The 19,828-nt window shown below is 50.0% G+C and overlaps 1 protein-coding gene across 1 annotated transcript in view; it reads left to right on the top strand.

The window, feature by feature from the left end:
- Positions 1-19,828, top strand: part of PPP5C (protein phosphatase 5 catalytic subunit) — a 407,441-nt gene that overhangs the window by 319,182 nt on the left and 68,431 nt on the right. Inside the window, exon 10 of the mRNA XM_085625671.1 lies at positions 19,021-19,061. Within this exon, the coding sequence (XP_085481797.1) occupies positions 19,021-19,061 (41 nt within the window). The remainder of the gene's footprint in view (positions 1-19,020; positions 19,062-19,828) is intronic.

The raw sequence follows: 19,828 nt of genomic DNA, 5'->3' as shown, positions 1-19,828 counted from the left end.
AGTGGGCGTTTCACTCCAACAACCATTGATTTTGACACTGCCCTCTATTTACAAGGTCAGCTTAAATAGGAGACCGCACCAAAATTAAGACCATGAAAAACCTGGTCTTAACTTGGCAAAATGAGGAGAAATGCCTTATTTCTCCTCGTTTTTGCTTTTTCCAACGGAAAAAGCAAAACACCTTTGATCGTTTATGTTCAGGAAGGTGGCCCTTCCTGCACATAAACAATCTTTATGTCAAGAATTCCTGTCATACAAGGGAAACACGCCCTTATGTAAGCAGGAGAGCTGTTACATAACTCAAGGAAAACACGCCCTTATGTAAACAGGAGAGCTGTTACATAACTCAAGGGAAACACGCCCTTATGTAAACAGGAGAGCTGTTACATAACTCAAGGAAACACGCCCTTATGTAAACAGGAGAGCTGTTACATAACTCAAGGGAAACACGCCCTTATGTAAACAGGAGAGCTGTTACATAACTCAAGGAAAACACGCCCTATAAAGGGAGGAACCGGGAGGTACAACGCTGTCGGATATTGTGTTCACACCGACGTACCTGCTTCGTGAAGAGCAGTGTTCCGGAGTGGTGCTCCAGTAAGGCAAGAACGGAGGTAGGTCGAGTCGTTACTCCCTGGGCCGTGTCTTGCCCCATCGTCACCTGTGAAGGACCCGGAAGCTCTACCGGTCAACCATTGAGCTTCGCTTTTTGACTCGGCTGAGTCCAAGCGCAGTGGCGCTCTTGCTGGTTGGAGTCGTAACTCCCAGCCCGACCAGAGACACAGGGACTGCCAGCTGTAACGCACACCAGGAGGTGTTTGCCGCGTTACAGACTCGGAAGTCCACAGGATCGATCGAGCGGCTGCTCTCGGTTCAGTCTTCTTGCTTGTGATTGGGGTATCGGTGACGCATCACCAGGAGGTGACTCCGCGTCCCGGTGCAGTCTGAGGAAGAGGTTGAGCGGCTGCTCCCTTCAGGTAGAGACCCCGGCTGGGTGTTTCCCTGACTCCTCGATTCTCCCCAACACTCTTCGTGCCCCTCACAGCCTACCGATTGGCATTGTCGGCCATTTCATTTCTGCCCTCTGTTGGCATACGCCGGGACCGGCGTATATGCAGAGGACGGTTAGGACCATCCGTGCTGTGGGCTGGTAACGTACTTAGCCTGGAGGATTCCAGTGACTATAACTTGTTTATTCTTTGTATTATATTTGCCTTCATTAAAACAACTAACCCTTCACTAGTGGTTGCGTCCTCATTGTCGTGTCTGTTAAACGATCCTGAGACGTTCAGGGCGTTACACTTTAATAAAAATGACGTTTTGTAACTTCCATGTGTGCTGCATTAGGCAGCACACATAGAAGTGACAAAACAGTATTACAAAATTGTTCCTGTGCAGAAAGTGGGAACATAGCAGCATCAGGATAATGATAGATTGGGAATAAACATATGTTGCTAACTTTTACCATGCAGTTTTGCAAGCAGCTCTTTGATGACAGTTTATAGGACACTGCTAGATTACGATAGTCCCTTATGAATTGCACAGTGATAAAAGAATCTCTGTGACAAAATCAGTAACCCACTGATCTATGCACATAAAATACTGTTTTTTAAAATGCATTGTACACATTCTTTGCAGTAGGCATATTAACCCTCTGTGTCACATATAACCCTCTGTGTCACATAAGATAAGTCAAAGCTGCCACTGGATAAAACACTCATCTCTCTCCAGCAGGTACATTAATCAACAGCATTTTCTTGACACTTTTATAGTTGCACGAAAAACTGCTAATTTTACAAGGAACTTTGCAGTGCTTTTAAAACTGCTGCCTGCGGACCCCCTGGGAATGAGCCACGGACCCCTGGGGGTCCTCGGACCCCAGTTTGGGAAACACTGTATTAGGGCAAGAGATTATCTTAAGATATTCATAAAAATATAATATCTGTACTTATAATAAACTTATATTATTTTTAAATATATTTTCGCGAAGTCAGGTGCGTGCATCGTGAGTGCAGAGAACCAGGTCAGCAGAGCTGCTCTAGAGCCAGAGAAACCAGGTCAGCAGAGCTGCTCTAGAGCCAGAGACCCAGGTCAGCAGAGCTGCTCTAGAGCCAGAGACCCAGGTCAGCAGAGCTGCTCTAGAGCCAGAGACCCAGGTCAGCAGAGCTGCTCTAGAGCCAGAGACCCAGGTCAGCAGAGCTGCTCTAGAGCCAGAGACCCAGGTCAGCAGAGCTGCTCTAGAGCCAGGGACCCAGGTCAGCAGAGCTGCTCTAGAGCCAGAGAACCAGGTCATCAGAGCTGCTCTAGAGCCAGAGAACCAGGTCAGCAGAGCTGCTGTAGAGCCAGAGAAACCAGGTCAGCAGAGCTGCTTTAGAGCCAGAGAACCAGGTCAGCAGAGCTGCTTTAGAGCCAGAGAACCAGGTCAGCAGAGCTGCTTTAGAGCCAGAGACCCAGGTCAGCAGAGCTGCTCTAGAGCCAGGGACCCAGGTCAGCAGAGCTGCTCTAGAGCCAGAGAACCAGGTCAGCAGAGCTGCTCTAGAGCCAGAGAACCAGGTCAGCAGAGCTGCTGTAGAGCCAGAGAAACCAGGTCAGCAGAGCTGCTTTAGAGCCAGAGAACCAGGTCAGCAGAGCTGCTTTAGAGCCAGAGAACCAGGTCAGCAGAGCTGCTCTAGAGGCAGAGAACCACTCTCTACTATTCTCTACTACTCTCTCTCTGCTACTCTCTCTCTGCTACTCACTCTCTGCTACTCACTCTGCTACTCACTCTGCTACTCACTCTCTGCTACTCACTCTCTGCTACTCACTCTCTGCTACTCACTCTGCTACTCACTCTGCTACTCTCTGTACTTCTCACTCTCTACTACTCACTCCCTACTATTCTCTACTACTCACTCTCTACTACTCACTCTCTACTACTCACTCGCTACTACTCACTCGCTACTACTCACTCGCTACTACTCACTCTACTGACTCTCTACTATTCTTTACTACTCTCTACTACTCACTCTCTAATACTCTCCTACTCACTCTCTACTACTCACTCTCTACTACTCTCTACTACTCTCTACTACTCTCTACTACTCTCTACTACTCTCTACTACTCTCTACTACTCTCTACTACTCTCTACTACTACTCTACTACTACTCTACTACTCTCTACTACTACTCTACTACTCTCTACTACTACTCTACTACTCTCTACACTACTCACTCTCTACACTACTCACTCTCTACACTACTCACTCTCTACACTACTCACTCTCTACACTACTCACTCTACACTACTCACTCTACACTACTCACTCTACACTACTCACTCTACACTACTCGCTCTCTACTACTCTCTACTACTCACTCTCTACTCTATTACTCATCCTCTATTCTCTATCTCTCTCTACTACTCTCTACCTCTACACCTCTCTCTACCTCTCTCGACACGCACACATATGTGCATATGCATTTATATTTATGTATGTATATATATACATACATATATAAACATATATAATCTGCATATCTATATAAATACAAATATAAATGCATGCATATACTTATATGCATGCATATGCATGTTATGTACATGAAAGTTTGAAAATCACTAATAAAAGCAAAGCTAAAAAGCCACCTAATTACAAACAGAATTGCGTTAACTTAAACGAGGGCGAGACCTATTGCATTTTCAATGCTTGTTTACTTTGGTTCCATCAAGAAGGCATTCAGATGTGTCACACACTTGCCATAAATTCTGAATGGTAGGACTCTAGTTGCTCATTAGATCAATGTAGTAAAGGTACTGCTCACCAGGGAAGTCTGCTGCTGGCATTCAAAGTGCATGTTTCAGTCTGCATGTCAGAATTTTTTAATGCAATAGAAGAGGATTTGAGAAGTCAAAATATGCCCTAATTTTTCTTTCTGCAGCACTAATCATAATTTCTATGGCAAAATGAACCTCCTCATTTTGTTCCTTTGCAAATTAAATGTTTTAAGTGTTACCACTTTATTCCAATCAAGATGGCTTCAGGTGGGCCATACTTTTGTCATAAGTAAGACTGTTAGCGTTCTAGTTGTTCTATAGAACACTCTGGGACATTCTGTCATTGGGCTATACTTGGGCTACATCTGGGTGATATTTGTGCTTCATTTGGGCTCTTTTGTCTCTGGTGGCCATCTTGGGAGACTTATTTGTTATGAAGTTTCCTAATTTCCTCATTTACTACAGTCTCCTCAGTAGGAATACTTTTAGTTTTTTAATTTGATTCCATCAAAAATGGCACTCGGATGTGTCACACATTTGCCATATATTCAGAATGTTAGCACTCTAGTTGCTCATTAGATCACTGTAGGTAAAGGTACTGTTCACCAGGGAAGTCTGCTGCTGGTATTGAAAGTGCATATTTCAGTCGGCATGTCAGAATTTTTTAATGTAATAGAAGAGGATTTGAAAAGTCACTCAAAATGTGCCCTAATTTTTCTTTCTGCAGCACTAATCATACTTCCTATTGCAAAATGAACCCCCTCATTGTGTTCCTTTTTAAATTAAATGTTTTAGGAGTTACCACTTTATTCCAATCAAGATGCCTTCAGGTGTGCCATACGTTTGTCATAAGTAGGACTGTTAGCGCTCCAGTTGTTCTTTAGAACACTCTGGGAAGCTGCAGTAGAACACAAAGGAATCAACTGACAGTCTCTGCCCTTGTTGGATGTACATGTTTTACTGAGAATGTCAGACTTCATTCTCACATGACTGAGAAAGATAATGTGAATTTACAGAAAATATGCTCTCGGTTTAGCTTATAGATCACCTTCCAAACCTCTGTGGGAAAAGCATGAGAAAATAGTTTTCTCTCAAACATTATTCATGATATCCCAGCAGAAGGCTTTTTCACATGGTAAAATCACCTTAGAACATACAACAATTCCTAAAATGAGTATGGTACCATCAACAAATGATTTATAATGTAACTAAAGTCTTAAAACCTCTATTAATTGCAATGCTTTTTAATGAGGTGCGATCATGTATATTGGTCCCTAGATGGCTGCCAACACTTGTTGGATGAAGTGCTGACAGCCAATCCGATCTCACGATGAGATGTGTGGTTAGGCTCCGCCCAGATATATGTGATTTTACTTTTGATTTTCTCAGGAACTACTGAACAGATTTACACCATTTAAGCAAAAGGCACGAGTCTGAGCTGAGGACTACCTTTCTGCCAAATTTGGTGTAATTCCGTTCAGCAGTTCGGGCTGTAGCTGCGGCTAAAGGTCCAATGGGAAATTGCATGGGGAAAACACGTTTTGGGACCTCCCTTTTTTTCTCGGCCCCTGCTGCACGAATCACCCGAGACTTTTAGAATAGGAGCGGACCGGAGCTGGCCAAAAGTTTTGAAAATTTCGCGAAGATTCGTCAATCGGCGCCAAAGTTATTGGGAATAGAATGCTGCGGATTTCCTATGGAAAATAGGTCCTAACTATAACTACCTACTGGCGACCGCCAGAAGGTAATATATATATATATATATATATATATATATATATATATATATATATATATATATATATATATATATCCACATCAAGGTACTCAAAGCTTGAAAGAGCCTCACGCAGTGTGTTTTCTTTTCCTCTTTATTGGCAGACTGCGGGGAAGTAACACAGCTAGTTTCAGCATAATACGCCCATTATCGCCATACGCGTTTCAGGAGCCTCGTCCCTTGTTCACTGGCTAGGCATCGTGGAGAACAGGTAGGTGGAAAATGACGCCGCACTCGCAGCTTCTTTATCAGTCCCGCCCTTGTGGGCGTGTTCACGCAGTGCTCTGTGGTCTTTGCAGTTCATAATCCTTTAGTAGGTACCTACGCACTCCTCCTACTAATGTCTCTTACCGCAGTGGGTTTGCAGGAAACATCCCATGAAACTGCCTCGCACTATCAACGTCGCGCCAACAGGACACACTGCTCCTTCAGCACCTCGTACATCATCGGTGCTGCGGATCCACTCTGTCAGTCGAGGGGCTCTTTCGCGACCGGAGCAGGCCGCTAACAAATCCACATCAAGGTACTCAAAGCTTGAAAGAGCCTCACGCAGTGTGTTTTCTTTTCCTCTTTATTGGCAGACTGCGGGGAAGTAACACAGCTAGTTTCAGCATAATACGCCCATTATCGCCATACGCGTTTCAGGAGCCTCGTCCCTTGTTCACTGGCTAGGCATCGTGGAGAACAGGTAGGTGGAAAATGACGCCGCACTCGCAGCTTCTTTATCAGTCCCGCCCTTGTGGGCGTGTTCACGCAGTGCTCTGTGGTCTTTGCAGTTCATAATCCTTTAGTAGGTACCTACGCACTCCTCCTACTAATGTCTCTTACCGCAGTGGGTTTGCAGGAAACATCCCATGAAACTGCCTCGCACTATCAACGTCGCGCCAACAGGACACACTGCTCCTTCAGCACCTCGTACATCATCGGTGCTGCGGATCCACTCTGTCAGTCGAGGGGCTCTTTCGCGACCGGAGCAGGCCGCTAACAAATCCACATCAAGGTACTCAAAGCTTGAAAGAGCCTCACGCAGTGTGTTTTCTTTTCCTCTTTATTGGCAGACTGCGGGGAAGTAACACAGCTAGTTTCAGCATAATACGCCCATTATCGCCATACGCGTTTCAGGAGCCTCGTCCCTTGTTCACTGGCTAGGCATCGTGGAGAACAGGTAGGTGGAAAATGACGCCGCACTCGCAGCTTCTTTATCAGTCCCGCCCTTGTGGGCGTGTTCACGCAGTGCTCTGTGGTCTTTGCAGTTCATAATCCTTTAGTAGGTACCTACGCACTCCTCCTACTAATGTCTCTTACCGCAGTGGGTTTGCAGGAAACATCCCATGAAACTGCCTCGCACTATCAACGTCGCGCCAACAGGACACACTGCTCCTTCAGCACCTCGTACATCATCGGTGCTGCGGATCCACTCTGTCAGTCGAGGGGCTCTTTCGCGACCGGAGCAGGCCGCTAACAAATCCACATCAAGGTACTCAAAGCTTGAAAGAGCCTCACGCAGTGTGTTTTCTTTTCCTCTTTATTGGCAGACTGCGGGGAAGTAACACAGCTAGTTTCAGCATAATACGCCCATTATCGCCATACGCGTTTCAGGAGCCTCGTCCCTTGTTCACTGGCTAGGCATCGTGGAGAACAGGTAGGTGGAAAATGACGCCGCACTCGCAGCTTCTTTATCAGTCCCGCCCTTGTGGGCGTGTTCACGCAGTGCTCTGTGGTCTTTGCAGTTCATAATCCTTTAGTAGGTACCTACGCACTCCTCCTACTAATGTCTCTTACCGCAGTGGGTTTGCAGGAAACATCCCATGAAACTGCCTCGCACTATCAACGTCGCGCCAACAGGACACACTGCTCCTTCAGCACCTCGTACATCATCGGTGCTGCGGATCCACTCTGTCAGTCGAGGGGCTCTTTCGCGACCGGAGCAGGCCGCTAACAAATCCACATCAAGGTACTCAAAGCTTGAAAGAGCCTCACGCAGTGTGTTTTCTTTTCCTCTTTATTGGCAGACTGCGGGGAAGTAACACAGCTAGTTTCAGCATAATACGCCCATTATCGCCATACGCGTTTCAGGAGCCTCGTCCCTTGTTCACTGGCTAGGCATCGTGGAGAACAGGTAGGTGGAAAATGACGCCGCACTCGCAGCTTCTTTATCAGTCCCGCCCTTGTGGGCGTGTTCACGCAGTGCTCTGTGGTCTTTGCAGTTCATAATCCTTTAGTAGGTACCTACTGTTAGCGGCCTGCTCCGGTCGCGAAAGAGCCCCTCGACTGACAGAGTGGATCCGCAGCACCGATGATGTACGAGGTGCTGAAGGAGCAGTGTGTCCTGTTGGCGCGACGTTGATAGTGCGAGGCAGTTTCATGGGATGTTTCCTGCAAACCCACTGCGGTAAGAGACATTAGTAGGAGGAGTGCGTAGGTACCTACTAAAGGATTATGAACTGCAAAGACCACAAAGCACTGCGTGAACACGCCCACAAGGGCGGGACTGATAAAGAAGCTGCGAGTGCGGCGTCATTTTCCACCTACCTGTTCTCCACGATGCCTAGCCAGTGAACAAGGGACGAGGCTCCTGAAACGCGTATGGCGATAATGGGCGTATTATGCTGAAACTAGCTGTGTTACTTCCCCGCAGTCTGCCAATAAAGAGGAAAAGAAAACACACTGCGTGAGGCTCTTTCAAGCTTTGAGTACCTTGATGTGGATTTGTTAGCGGCCTGCTCCGGTCGCGAAAGAGCCCCTCGACTGACAGAGTGGATCCGCAGCACCGATGATGTACGAGGTGCTGAAGGAGCAGTGTGTCCTGTTGGCGCGACGTTGATAGTGCGAGGCAGTTTCATGGGATGTTTCCTGCAAACCCACTGCGGTAAGAGACATTAGTAGGAGGAGTGCGTAGGTACCTACTAAAGGATTATGAACTGCAAAGACCACAAAGCACTGCGTGAACACGCCCACAAGGGCGGGACTGATAAAGAAGCTGCGAGTGCGGCGTCATTTTCCACCTACCTGTTCTCCACGATGCCTAGCCAGTGAACAAGGGACGAGGCTCCTGAAACGCGTATGGCGATAATGGGCGTATTATGCTGAAACTAGCTGTGTTACTTCCCCGCAGTCTGCCAATAAAGAGGAAAAGAAAACACACTGCGTGAGGCTCTTTCAAGCTTTGAGTACCTTGATGTGGATTTGTTAGCGGCCTGCTCCGGTCGCGAAAGAGCCCCTCGACTGACAGAGTGGATCCGCAGCACCGATGATGTACGAGGTGCTGAAGGAGCAGTGTGTCCTGTTGGCGCGACGTTGATAGTGCGAGGCAGTTTCATGGGATGTTTCCTGCAAACCCACTGCGGTAAGAGACATTAGTAGGAGGAGTGCGTAGGTACCTACTAAAGGATTATGAACTGCAAAGACCACAAAGCACTGCGTGAACACGCCCACAAGGGCGGGACTGATAAAGAAGCTGCGAGTGCGGCGTCATTTTCCACCTACCTGTTCTCCACGATGCCTAGCCAGTGAACAAGGGACGAGGCTCCTGAAACGCGTATGGCGATAATGGGCGTATTATGCTGAAACTAGCTGTGTTACTTCCCCGCAGTCTGCCAATAAAGAGGAAAAGAAAACACACTGCGTGAGGCTCTTTCAAGCTTTGAGTACCTTGATGTGGATTTGTTAGCGGCCTGCTCCGGTCGCGAAAGAGCCCCTCGACTGACAGAGTGGATCCGCAGCACCGATGATGTACGAGGTGCTGAAGGAGCAGTGTGTCCTGTTGGCGCGACGTTGATAGTGCGAGGCAGTTTCATGGGATGTTTCCTGCAAACCCACTGCGGTAAGAGACATTAGTAGGAGGAGTGCGTAGGTACCTACTAAAGGATTATGAACTGCAAAGACCACAAAGCACTGCGTGAACACGCCCACAAGGGCGGGACTGATAAAGAAGCTGCGAGTGCGGCGTCATTTTCCACCTACCTGTTCTCCACGATGCCTAGCCAGTGAACAAGGGACGAGGCTCCTGAAACGCGTATGGCGATAATGGGCGTATTATGCTGAAACTAGCTGTGTTACTTCCCCGCAGTCTGCCAATAAAGAGGAAAAGAAAACACACTGCGTGAGGCTCTTTCAAGCTTTGAGTACCTTGATGTGGATTTGTTAGCGGCCTGCTCCGGTCGCGAAAGAGCCCCTCGACTGACAGAGTGGATCCGCAGCACCGATGATGTACGAGGTGCTGAAGGAGCAGTGTGTCCTGTTGGCGCGACGTTGATAGTGCGAGGCAGTTTCATGGGATGTTTCCTGCAAACCCACTGCGGTAAGAGACATTAGTAGGAGGAGTGCGTAGGTACCTACTAAAGGATTATGAACTGCAAAGACCACAAAGCACTGCGTGAACACGCCCACAAGGGCGGGACTGATAAAGAAGCTGCGAGTGCGGCGTCATTTTCCACCTACCTGTTCTCCACGATGCCTAGCCAGTGAACAAGGGACGAGGCTCCTGAAACGCGTATGGCGATAATGGGCGTATTATGCTGAAACTAGCTGTGTTACTTCCCCGCAGTCTGCCAATAAAGAGGAAAAGAAAACACACTGCGTGAGGCTCTTTCAAGCTTTGAGTACCTTGATGTGGATTTGTTAGCGGCCTGCTCCGGTCGCGAAAGAGCCCCTCGACTGACAGAGTGGATCCGCAGCACCGATGATGTACGAGGTGCTGAAGGAGCAGTGTGTCCTGTTGGCGCGACGTTGATAGTGCGAGGCAGTTTCATGGGATGTTTCCTGCAAACCCACTGCGGTAAGAGACATTAGTAGGAGGAGTGCGTAGGTACCTACTAAAGGATTATGAACTGCAAAGACCACAAAGCACTGCGTGAACACGCCCACAAGGGCGGGACTGATAAAGAAGCTGCGAGTGCGGCGTCATTTTCCACCTACCTGTTCTCCACGATGCCTAGCCAGTGAACAAGGGACGAGGCTCCTGAAACGCGTATGGCGATAATGGGCGTATTATGCTGAAACTAGCTGTGTTACTTCCCCGCAGTCTGCCAATAAAGAGGAAAAGAAAACACACTGCGTGAGGCTCTTTCAAGCTTTGAGTACCTTGATGTGGATTTGTTAGCGGCCTGCTCCGGTCGCGAAAGAGCCCCTCGACTGACAGAGTAGATCCGCAGCACCGATGATGTACGAGGTGCTGAAGGAGCAGTGTGTCCTGTTGGCGCGACGTTGATAGTGCGAGGCAGTTTCATGGGATGTTTCCTGCAAACCCACTGCGGTAAGAGACATTAGTAGGAGGAGTGCGTAGGTACCTACTAAAGGATTATGAACTGCAAAGACCACAAAGCACTGCGTGAACACGCCCACAAGGGCGGGACTGATAAAGAAGCTGCGAGTGCGGCGTCATTTTCCACCTACCTGTTCTCCACGATGCCTAGCCAGTGAACAAGGGACGAGGCTCCTGAAACGCGTATGGCGATAATGGGCGTATTATGCTGAAACTAGCTGTGTTACTTCCCCGCAGTCTGCCAATAAAGAGGAAAAGAAAACACACTGCGTGAGGCTCTTTCAAGCTTTGAGTACCTTGATGTGGATATATATATATATATATATATATATATATATATATATATATATATATATATATATATATTTTCAAACTGGTGGTAACCACAGGCCCTGCTGTAATTGAAGTAATGCCTGACAATATGCTGGCCCTGGCAGAAGGATACTTATCCCTGAAAATATGCTGCTCCTGGCGGCAATTCCTGGTAAAATGCCGGCCCTGGCACACTGTTGACAATTCGTGTTAAAGTGCTCGCTGTGTCACAGTTGTCAAGATGTGGGCAAGTTTAGTCTGATGGTGCCAAGGCACAAATATAAAATATTTTGAATGCAGGCAGGATCTGAGAAGAGCAGAACCAGTGTAAGAGAACGTATTTAACGGGTTTGTTCGTGTACACTTTTAGCTAATCTTTCCAAATCCCAAGCTAAATAAATGTATTTCTTGTCGCCTTGGTTTTGGGGGAGATGGGTTGATAAGGCGAAACCCTTTTCATTTGTACTTTTTTTTTGCCTCTTTAGTTCCGACATGCCCATAAGAGCTTGTCAAAAGTGACTCTCTTGTGTGTGTAAGTTTCCTGCCTCCCAACAGTTTCTCTTACATTTTGCATTCCGAACACAGGCAATCTTTTTGACTAGAGCTGACACTTCACCCTGCCATGTTGCGTGCCTCCGGGGGTTGCCTGACTATGTCCTATAAGTGACGACGTTCTTAATGAGTATATATATGTAGACTGTTGTGCCCTAAGAGAAGGGTAGGAGCTTGCTCTGACTGACTGTAGTCCCTAGCAATGTCATGAGTTAAAAGCAATATCCAAGACCCTTTCTGGTTTTCGCTGGAGCTGCCCTGGCTCTGCGGAATTTGTGGTGTTTGGCAGTTGCGCCCAGAGACGTTTTAAAGCGTGGGCAAAGCGGGGTCTGGCCCAGGTCCCAAGCCTTTCAGGGGGCCGCCTGATACAGTCCGCTCTGTTCAGCAGTGTCTCTTGCCCAGGTGACCTTGAATAATTCTTAAACAGATTGTATTAAACACCGTTTTCCTGTAATTAAATATCTGAAAGAAACACGTTAGTTAGATTCCTCACCTTAGAATATCCCCAGGCCTCAGACTGGATCCGGAAGATTTTTCGTCAGCAATACCCCTTGCGCGTCGCCGGGCGTCGTCTGCGGCTCCGCGTCCGTGGTCGGCGTCGTGCGCCGGAATGACGTCGTCGGAGTACTTGGACGCCGCCCTCGCGCGCTGACGTCAGTTCTTCTTTTTTCCGCGCCAGTAAGCGCAGATCCGGGAGAGCTACCCCTTTATTCATTTTTTGACTAAGTTTTTTGATCCTTTTTGATCTTGTCTCGACTCCGGTGCCGGTAGGATGCCTGGTTTTAAAGCCTGTGCTGACTGTAGCCGCTTGATGTCGGTTACGGACCATCACCGCCGGTGCCTTTACTGCTTGGGCCTCGACCACGACGCGGAGTCGTGTTCGGACTGCGAGGCCCTGACCTCGAAGGCTAGACGGGAGCGGTCCCGTAAGCTTCTCGAGATTCGCCACTCGGCTCCGCGCCCCTCTCGATCCCGGTCCAGGAGGAGGTCCAAGGATCGGTCGCGGAGCCGCAGCCGACGTCATCATCGGTCGTCGGGATCCAAGTCTTCGGGTAAGTCGAAGCACTCCAAGAAGTCCAAGAGGCGACACCGCTCTTCGGACTCCCCTCGCCGGTCGCGCGACTCGGCTGAGGGTCAGGGTGGTTCCACCCCCGTGGCTCCGGCGGAGCCGCAGGCGCCGCGCAAGTCCCCATACCCACCGGTCCCTGGGACTGACGCGACGCCGGCGTAAGTCAGTGCCTTCCTCTCGGCCATGAGGAGCCTGGCTCCGTCGTCGACGCCCGCTGGCGCGCCTTCGGGCCCCGTGGACCCGACTGGGCAACCTTGCCTGCCGGCGGCTCCGGCCCCGGCGCCGTCGACGGCTCCGGCCTCGACGCCGCAAGCGCCCGAGGGACCCGTACCAGAGTCCCCGCCGACGCCGGTCGACCTCGTCACGCCTCCTCCGCCGGCGTCGACACCGGTACCACCTCCGAGCCCCAGTTCAGCTCCGGGCCCGGCGCCGATACGGCGTCGATGGACGCCGCGTTCGGCGCCGCTGGAGACACATTTTGTCTATCGCCCGGCTCCGATCCTTCCTCCTGCATACCAGGAATCGGATGATGGGGGCGAATGGGAGGGATCCGAGGATCCTATGGCCGCTCAGGCTCAACTGTCACAGGACTGGGCAGATGAACTGGGGGAGGCCAGTGGCCTGGATACCTCTCCGGACACTGGATTCATCTCTCCTCCGACTGTGGCTTCGGAGGAGGGTGCTGCTTTCTCTGTGGTGCTGCGCAAGGCGGCCGCAGCCCTTGGGCTCGAGCTACCTGCCGTGGCTGTGAGGACTAACGTCCTCACTGAGGTGCTTCAGTCTGCAGCAAGCTCCACTGAGCCTCTGCTGCAATTCAATGAGGCCCTCATTGACGTTCTGCAGGGCACCTGGTCCAAGCCCTCCACAGTTCCTCCTGTGGACAGGAACGTCGCCAGGCGCCACCGCCCTGCTCCGGGCGACCCTAGTTTTCTGTCCCAACACCCTACCCCCGAGAGCCTGGTCAGCCAGGCCTCTACCTCCCAATCCTCCTTCCCGACCGCTCCGCCGGACCGGGATTCCAAGAGACTGGAACAGTTTGGCAAAAAGCTGTTCTCCTCCCTTAGTTTGGGCCTGCGGTCTTTGAACACCGCCTGTCTCTTGGACCGTTATTCCCACTCTCTGTGGGATACGTTGGAGGACGTGCTGCCCCTGTGTCTGGAGGAGGTCCAGACACGACTTACCCAGGCTCTGGCCGATGGGAGGGATGCAGCGCGACATGCTATCCGACGTGGGCTTGACACTACGGACTCGCTGGGTAGGGCGATTTCTACCACAGTGGCGCTTAGACGTCACGCCTGGCTGCGGTCCACGTCCTTTTCGGGCGATGTCCAGAGCACTCTCATGGACATGCCCTTTGATGGCACTCGCCTTTTTGGTGAGAAAGCGGACAGTGCGCTGAATCGCTTTAAGGACTCCCGGGCTACGGCCAAGTCCTTGGGCCTCTCGGCCCCGCGGTCGCAAAAATCCGCCTTTCGCCCCTTTCGTGGCCAAGGAAGGGGTGCCTCCTCACGTACGCCTAGCCACCAGCCGCAGAACCAACCTGCGTGCTGTCGCGGACGTGGTTTCCGCCGAGGCGGTTCTGGAGGACGACGCGGTCAGCCCACATCCACCCCGGCAGCATCCGCCTCAAAGCCTTCCTAGTCCGAGCTTTCAGGCCCATTCCACGCCAGTGGGCGGCAGAGTTCGCCATCACCTGCTCCACTGGCGGTCCATCACATCGGACAGGTGGGTGCTGCAAATCGTCCGAAGGGGCTACTCCCTCCCCTTCGAGACGACCCCTCCAGCCATGCCACCGCAGCACCACCGTATCTCGGGGGATCATTTGAATCTTCTCCACGAGGAAGTTTCGGCCCTCTTGGCCAAGGGGTCCGTCGAGCGCGTTCCGAGCCCAGAAGTAGGTCGTGGTTGTTATTCCCACTACTTTCTGGTTCCCAAGAAGGGCAAAGGGGGCCTACGCCTTATCTTGGACCTCCGGAACGTCAATGCCTTCCTCTGGAAGGAGAGGTTCAAGATGTTAACTTTGGCTCAGGTTCTAGCTGCCCTAGACCCTGGAGACTGGATGGTAGCGTTGGACTTGCAGGACGCATATTTCCACATCCCAGTCATGCCGGCCCACCGGCGTTACCTGCGGTTCACGGTGGGTCAAGAGCACTTTCAGTTTACCGTGCTCCCCTTCGGCCTCACCAGTGCCCCTCAGGTGTTCACGAAAGTGATGGCGGTGGTCGCAGCTCATCTGCGCAGATCAGGGGTTCCAGTCTTTCCCTATCTCGACGACTGGTTGTTGAAGACGGGCTTGCCCCAGGCAGTCGTCTCCCACCTCCAGACTACGGCGGATCTCCTGCATTTGCTGGGGTTTTCCATCAACGTGCCGAAGTCACACCTGAGTCCCTCTCAGAAGCTCCTCTTCATCGGAGCGGTTCTCGATTTGGTGCAGTTCCGGGTCTATCCACCGGAACAGCGGGTCCGGGATATTCAGGCCCTGATTCCCATCTTTCGGCCTCTATCCTGGGTTTCGGTCAGGCTAGTGTTGCGGCTTCTGGGGCTGATGGCCTCCTGCATCCTACTAGTGCATCACGCCAGACGGCGCATGCGGGCTCTGCAGTGGGACCTGAAGTTTCAGTGGGCCCAGCATCACGGCAACCTGTCCGACCATGTCTTGATCTCGGAGGGCACTGCACAGCAGTTGCAGTGGTGGCTCACGGACCGCGATTGGGTCATGGGCAGAAGCCTCTCCCTTCCCCAACCGGAGCATGTCGTAGTGACGGATGCGTCCCTCCTGGGATGGGGTGGCCATATGGGAGAGGCGGAGATCAGAGGCCTCTGGTCTCCGGCGGAGTCTCGTCTCCACATCAACCTGTTTGAGTTGAGAGCGATCCGACTTGCACTGAAAGCCTTCCTTCCCTCTGTCAGGGGAAGTGTCGTGCAGGTGTTCACGGACAACACCACCGCCATGTTGTATTGCAACAAACAGGGCGGGGTGGGGTCGTGGACCCTTTGTCAGGAGGCTCTGCGCCTCTGGACGTGGCTGGAACACCAGGGCGTCACCCTAGTGGTTCAACATCTGGCGGGCTCTCTGAACGCCAGAGCAGACGAACTCAGCCACCGGTGCATGATGGATCACAAATGGCGTCTGAACTCCGAAGTGGCGCAAGGTCTCAGTGGGGAGTGCCTTGGTTAGATCTATTCGCCACTGAAGAGAACGCGCAATGTCAGCAGTTCTGCGCGTTGGAATTTCCAAGGCGGCACTCGCTCTGCGACGCTTTTCGTTTCGAGTGGAGTTGCGGTCTGTTGTACGCCTTTCCGCCTATACCACTTCTGCCCAGAGTGCTGAAGAAGATCAGGCGCGACCGGGCCCAAGTCATCTTGGTGGCTCCGGATTGGGCATGAAGGTACTGGTATCCCGAGCTACTCAGTATGTTGACCGATCCTCCGATACGTCTGCCCCTTCGGGAGGATCTTCTGTCGCAGCAGCAGGGGACAGTCCTCCACCCGAACCTGTCCAGCCTCCACCTCCATGCGTGGAGATTGAGCGGCGGCAGTTGATGCCATTTAACTTGCCTCCTGAAGTCTGTGATATCATTCTGGCAGCCAGGCGTCCCTCCACAAAGACGGTATACGCCTGCCGGTGGAACAAATTTGTGGCATGGTGCACAGCAAAGGCTGTGGATCCCCTTTCCGCCCCTCTTTCTGAGGTTTCTACTGTTTCTTCTTTCTTTGGCCCGGCAGGGCTCTGCCCTGGGCACCCTGAAAGGTTATCTTGCTGCCATCTCTGCCTTCTTGCGGCTTCCTGATCAGCCTTCTCTTTTCAAGTCCCCTGTAGTTACACGCTTTCTAAAGGGCATTACTCACACGTTCCCTCCTGTCCCTTTTTTAATGCCTCAGTGGGACTTGAATCTTGTTCTCACATTTCTATTGTGCGCTCCCTTTGAGCCTCTTCATAATTGTCCTCTTCGTCTGCTGACGCTTAAGACTGCTTTTCTGGTAGCCATCACCTCGGCTAGACGGGTGAGTGAGCTCCAGGCTTTATCTTCAAAGCCTCCTTTTCTCTCTGTTCATCCGGACAAGGTTGTCCTTCGGCCTCGTCCCTCCTTTCTTCCGAAAGTGGTGACTCCATTTCATCTTGGGCAGTCTGTCACCTTGCCCACCTTCTTTCCGCCTCCGCATCCTTCCAAAGAGGAAGAGAGGCTCCACCGTCTGGACCCAAAACGTGCGCTCTCCTTTTATTTGGACCGCACAAAGCAGTTCCGGGTGGACGACCAACTTTTTGTTGGATACGTGGGTGCTAAGAAGGGGAAAGCTGTGCACAAAAGGACCATCTCTCGGGTCGTTTTGTGCATCAAAATTTGTTATTCCTTGGCAAAAAAGGACCCTCCTGTTGGGCTGCGCGCCCATTCCACTCTGGCCACAGCGGCTACTACTGCTTTGGGACGGGGTGTCCCTTTGCAGGACATCTGTCAGGCGGCGACGTGGGCTTCTCTACACACGTTTGCCAGGCATTATTGCCATGACAGCCAAATCCGGAGGGATGGCTTCTTTGGCCGTTCTGTCCTCCAGGACTTTCTGGTGTGATCTTGGTTCGCAGACCCACCACCGGGGATGGTATTGCTTGGGTATCTATTCTAAGGTGAGGAATCTTAACTAACGTGTTTCTTTCAGATGAACAAGTTACTTACCTTCGGTAACGATGTATCTGTAAGAAACATTAGTTAGATTCCTCACCGACCCACCCGTCCTCCCTGTTCTGCGAACTGACATCTAGGGTTAAGGTTATCCTTTTCAGGCCCCTAGATTTTATTTTTGGCACCAGTGTCGGTCTTTGCATGGCTCTGCGTTCCTGGCGCGGAAAGCTATGTACAAGAACTGACGTCAGCGCGCGAGGGCGGCGTCTAAGTACTCCAACGTCATTCCGGTGCACGACGCCGACGACGGACGCGGAGCCGCAGACGACGCCTAGCGACGCGCAAGGGGTATTGCTGACGAAAAATCTTCCGGATCCAGTCTGACGCCTGGGGATATTCTAAGGTGAGGAATCTAACTAACTAATGTTTCTTACAGATAAATCGTTACCGGAGGTAAGTAACTTGTTTTTTAATGTGGATGATGTTTGGGAGTCATTTTGCTCAGAATTATTTTTTTTTTTCAACACCATGCCACATCCATAAAAAACGTTCTTTATATCTAAACAAGACCTAACATATGAAAAAAGATGGGGATTACAAAGATTTGCAATAATATTAGTGAGCTGCTACTGTATATTCTAATTATAAAAACATGTCACTATCCTCGAGTATTAAATGTAATGTAAATACATGAAGAATGTGTACCAGGGTGCCTGTGCACTCTGTGACGTGGCCAAAGAGGGCATGAAAGAGCTGAAATTGAATCATGAATCCAAAGCTGCCGATTAAGGCCCCCCAAATTACTTTTGGCCGGGCCCCCAAAATCCTTAGATGTCCCTGCTTGCGCCTTTTCATTTCCTCGTTCAGAATGCAGCCGCATCATATGTAGGGCTTGAGGCAGGTTCCATATCACAACCAAGCATTATCATTGTCCTCCCAACCAGGGATGTTGAGTTCTTCCTGATATCGAAATACCTATTGTTAAAGGTTGTGAATATGCCCATACTGCAGAACTAGCACTGAAATGTAGTTTTTCATTTATTTGTTCCTGATAAGGTATCGGAACAACGCCACCCTTTTTATTTATTGCTTTTTAAGTTAGCCCAGTAAATGCAAACGTTACCAGCATCATGGATATAAAAGTGTAAAAATTTAAGTAAGTAAAAATCACAAAAGGGGCTTAATATTTAACAATTTCATAGGAGTAAGAGTAACAGAATTTATTTATTCTACCAGTGTGTATTCATTGCTTTTGAAAACATGTTGTTGAGGATAGTTCTGCGCTTTCACAGATGTCTACCCCTAGGCTCCTGCAATGTCCGGAAGGCAAGCTGTGTGCACTTGCATGTCATGGTATCTTTTCCTGTGATTCTCTTTCTTTAAATAAACGCTTACTAGTATCCATGTGGGTGTTCAGAAGGAATATATACTTGTTTCTCCTTAGGAGGAAGCAATGCCTTCTTACCCAGACTTTTTGGGCATTGAAAAGTGCTCTACAATTTTGAAGCAACTATTTAGGAAATTAAGCCCAACAGGGACTTAGTATGAAGATATTCATTGAGCATGAGAGATGGGGCGAAGATCCATTGTAAAAGACTACCTTGTAATTCGTTTGTTTGCAGTACTGTGCTCATTTTGTTTGCACGTTAATAAATGTTTGTTTTCTTGTTTCAGGGCCTATGTGTGATCTGCTTTGGTCTGACCCACAGCCACAGGTGCGTTGAATTGCCATATTAGACAAACCATTGACGATAGAGAGTTAAATTGAACAATTAAAAAGTAACTAGCAGCCAACGAGGGCTTCTGATGGATGCTTCTGACTGCAGATACTTCACCTTTAGAATATCCCCAAGTGCCAGACTGGACCCAGAAGATGTAAACAACATGTGGGCTTTGTTCTGCCCTGGGAGTGGCAATGGAGTCACATATAATCACCTTCCCCATGTGTGACTTTAGCTTCATTCTGCACCCTCGTATGTGTAACCGGAGCTCGCTCTGAACTTATTACTCATCAGTGAACACGTTTTTTATTACACATTTAGATTTTTTTCCCAAGTGTACTATGGAACAATGTAATCTTCTAAAATGCCAGGATTTTTAGCCTCGTAGGAACTGGTGCAAATAAAAGTCTGGGACTGATCCCCACGAGGTGTGCTTCTTGAGTCTACATTCAGGGCATGACTGTAAGTCCTGCGAGGGGTGGGCCCTTATGAATTCGATGGCAAAGCAGTACGTCGTCAAACAAAATCCGAAGTCTCGGAAGTCCTGCTCGAAGTCGAGTACGCTGACTTGTTCCTATGCTCTGGGTTTTTCCTGTGATAGGTTCTCATTGCGCGTCCAAGTCTCAAAGTCTAAGCGGAAGCACAAGACGGCCACGTAGGATTAATCCCAGTGCCACCACTTACTGCTTGTGATTGTGATGATAGTGGAGGGTGGCTAGCTTTCTCGCTCCCGGTACTTCGCCAAGGAGTTTTTTCCGCAG

This window comes from Triturus cristatus, chromosome 9 (assembly GCF_964204655.1).
Source record: "Triturus cristatus chromosome 9, aTriCri1.1, whole genome shotgun sequence".
Lineage (NCBI taxonomy): Eukaryota > Metazoa > Chordata > Amphibia > Caudata > Salamandridae > Triturus > Triturus cristatus.
The sequence above is the reverse complement of the archived record's forward strand: the minus strand, read 5'-3'. Positions and strand labels throughout refer to the sequence as shown.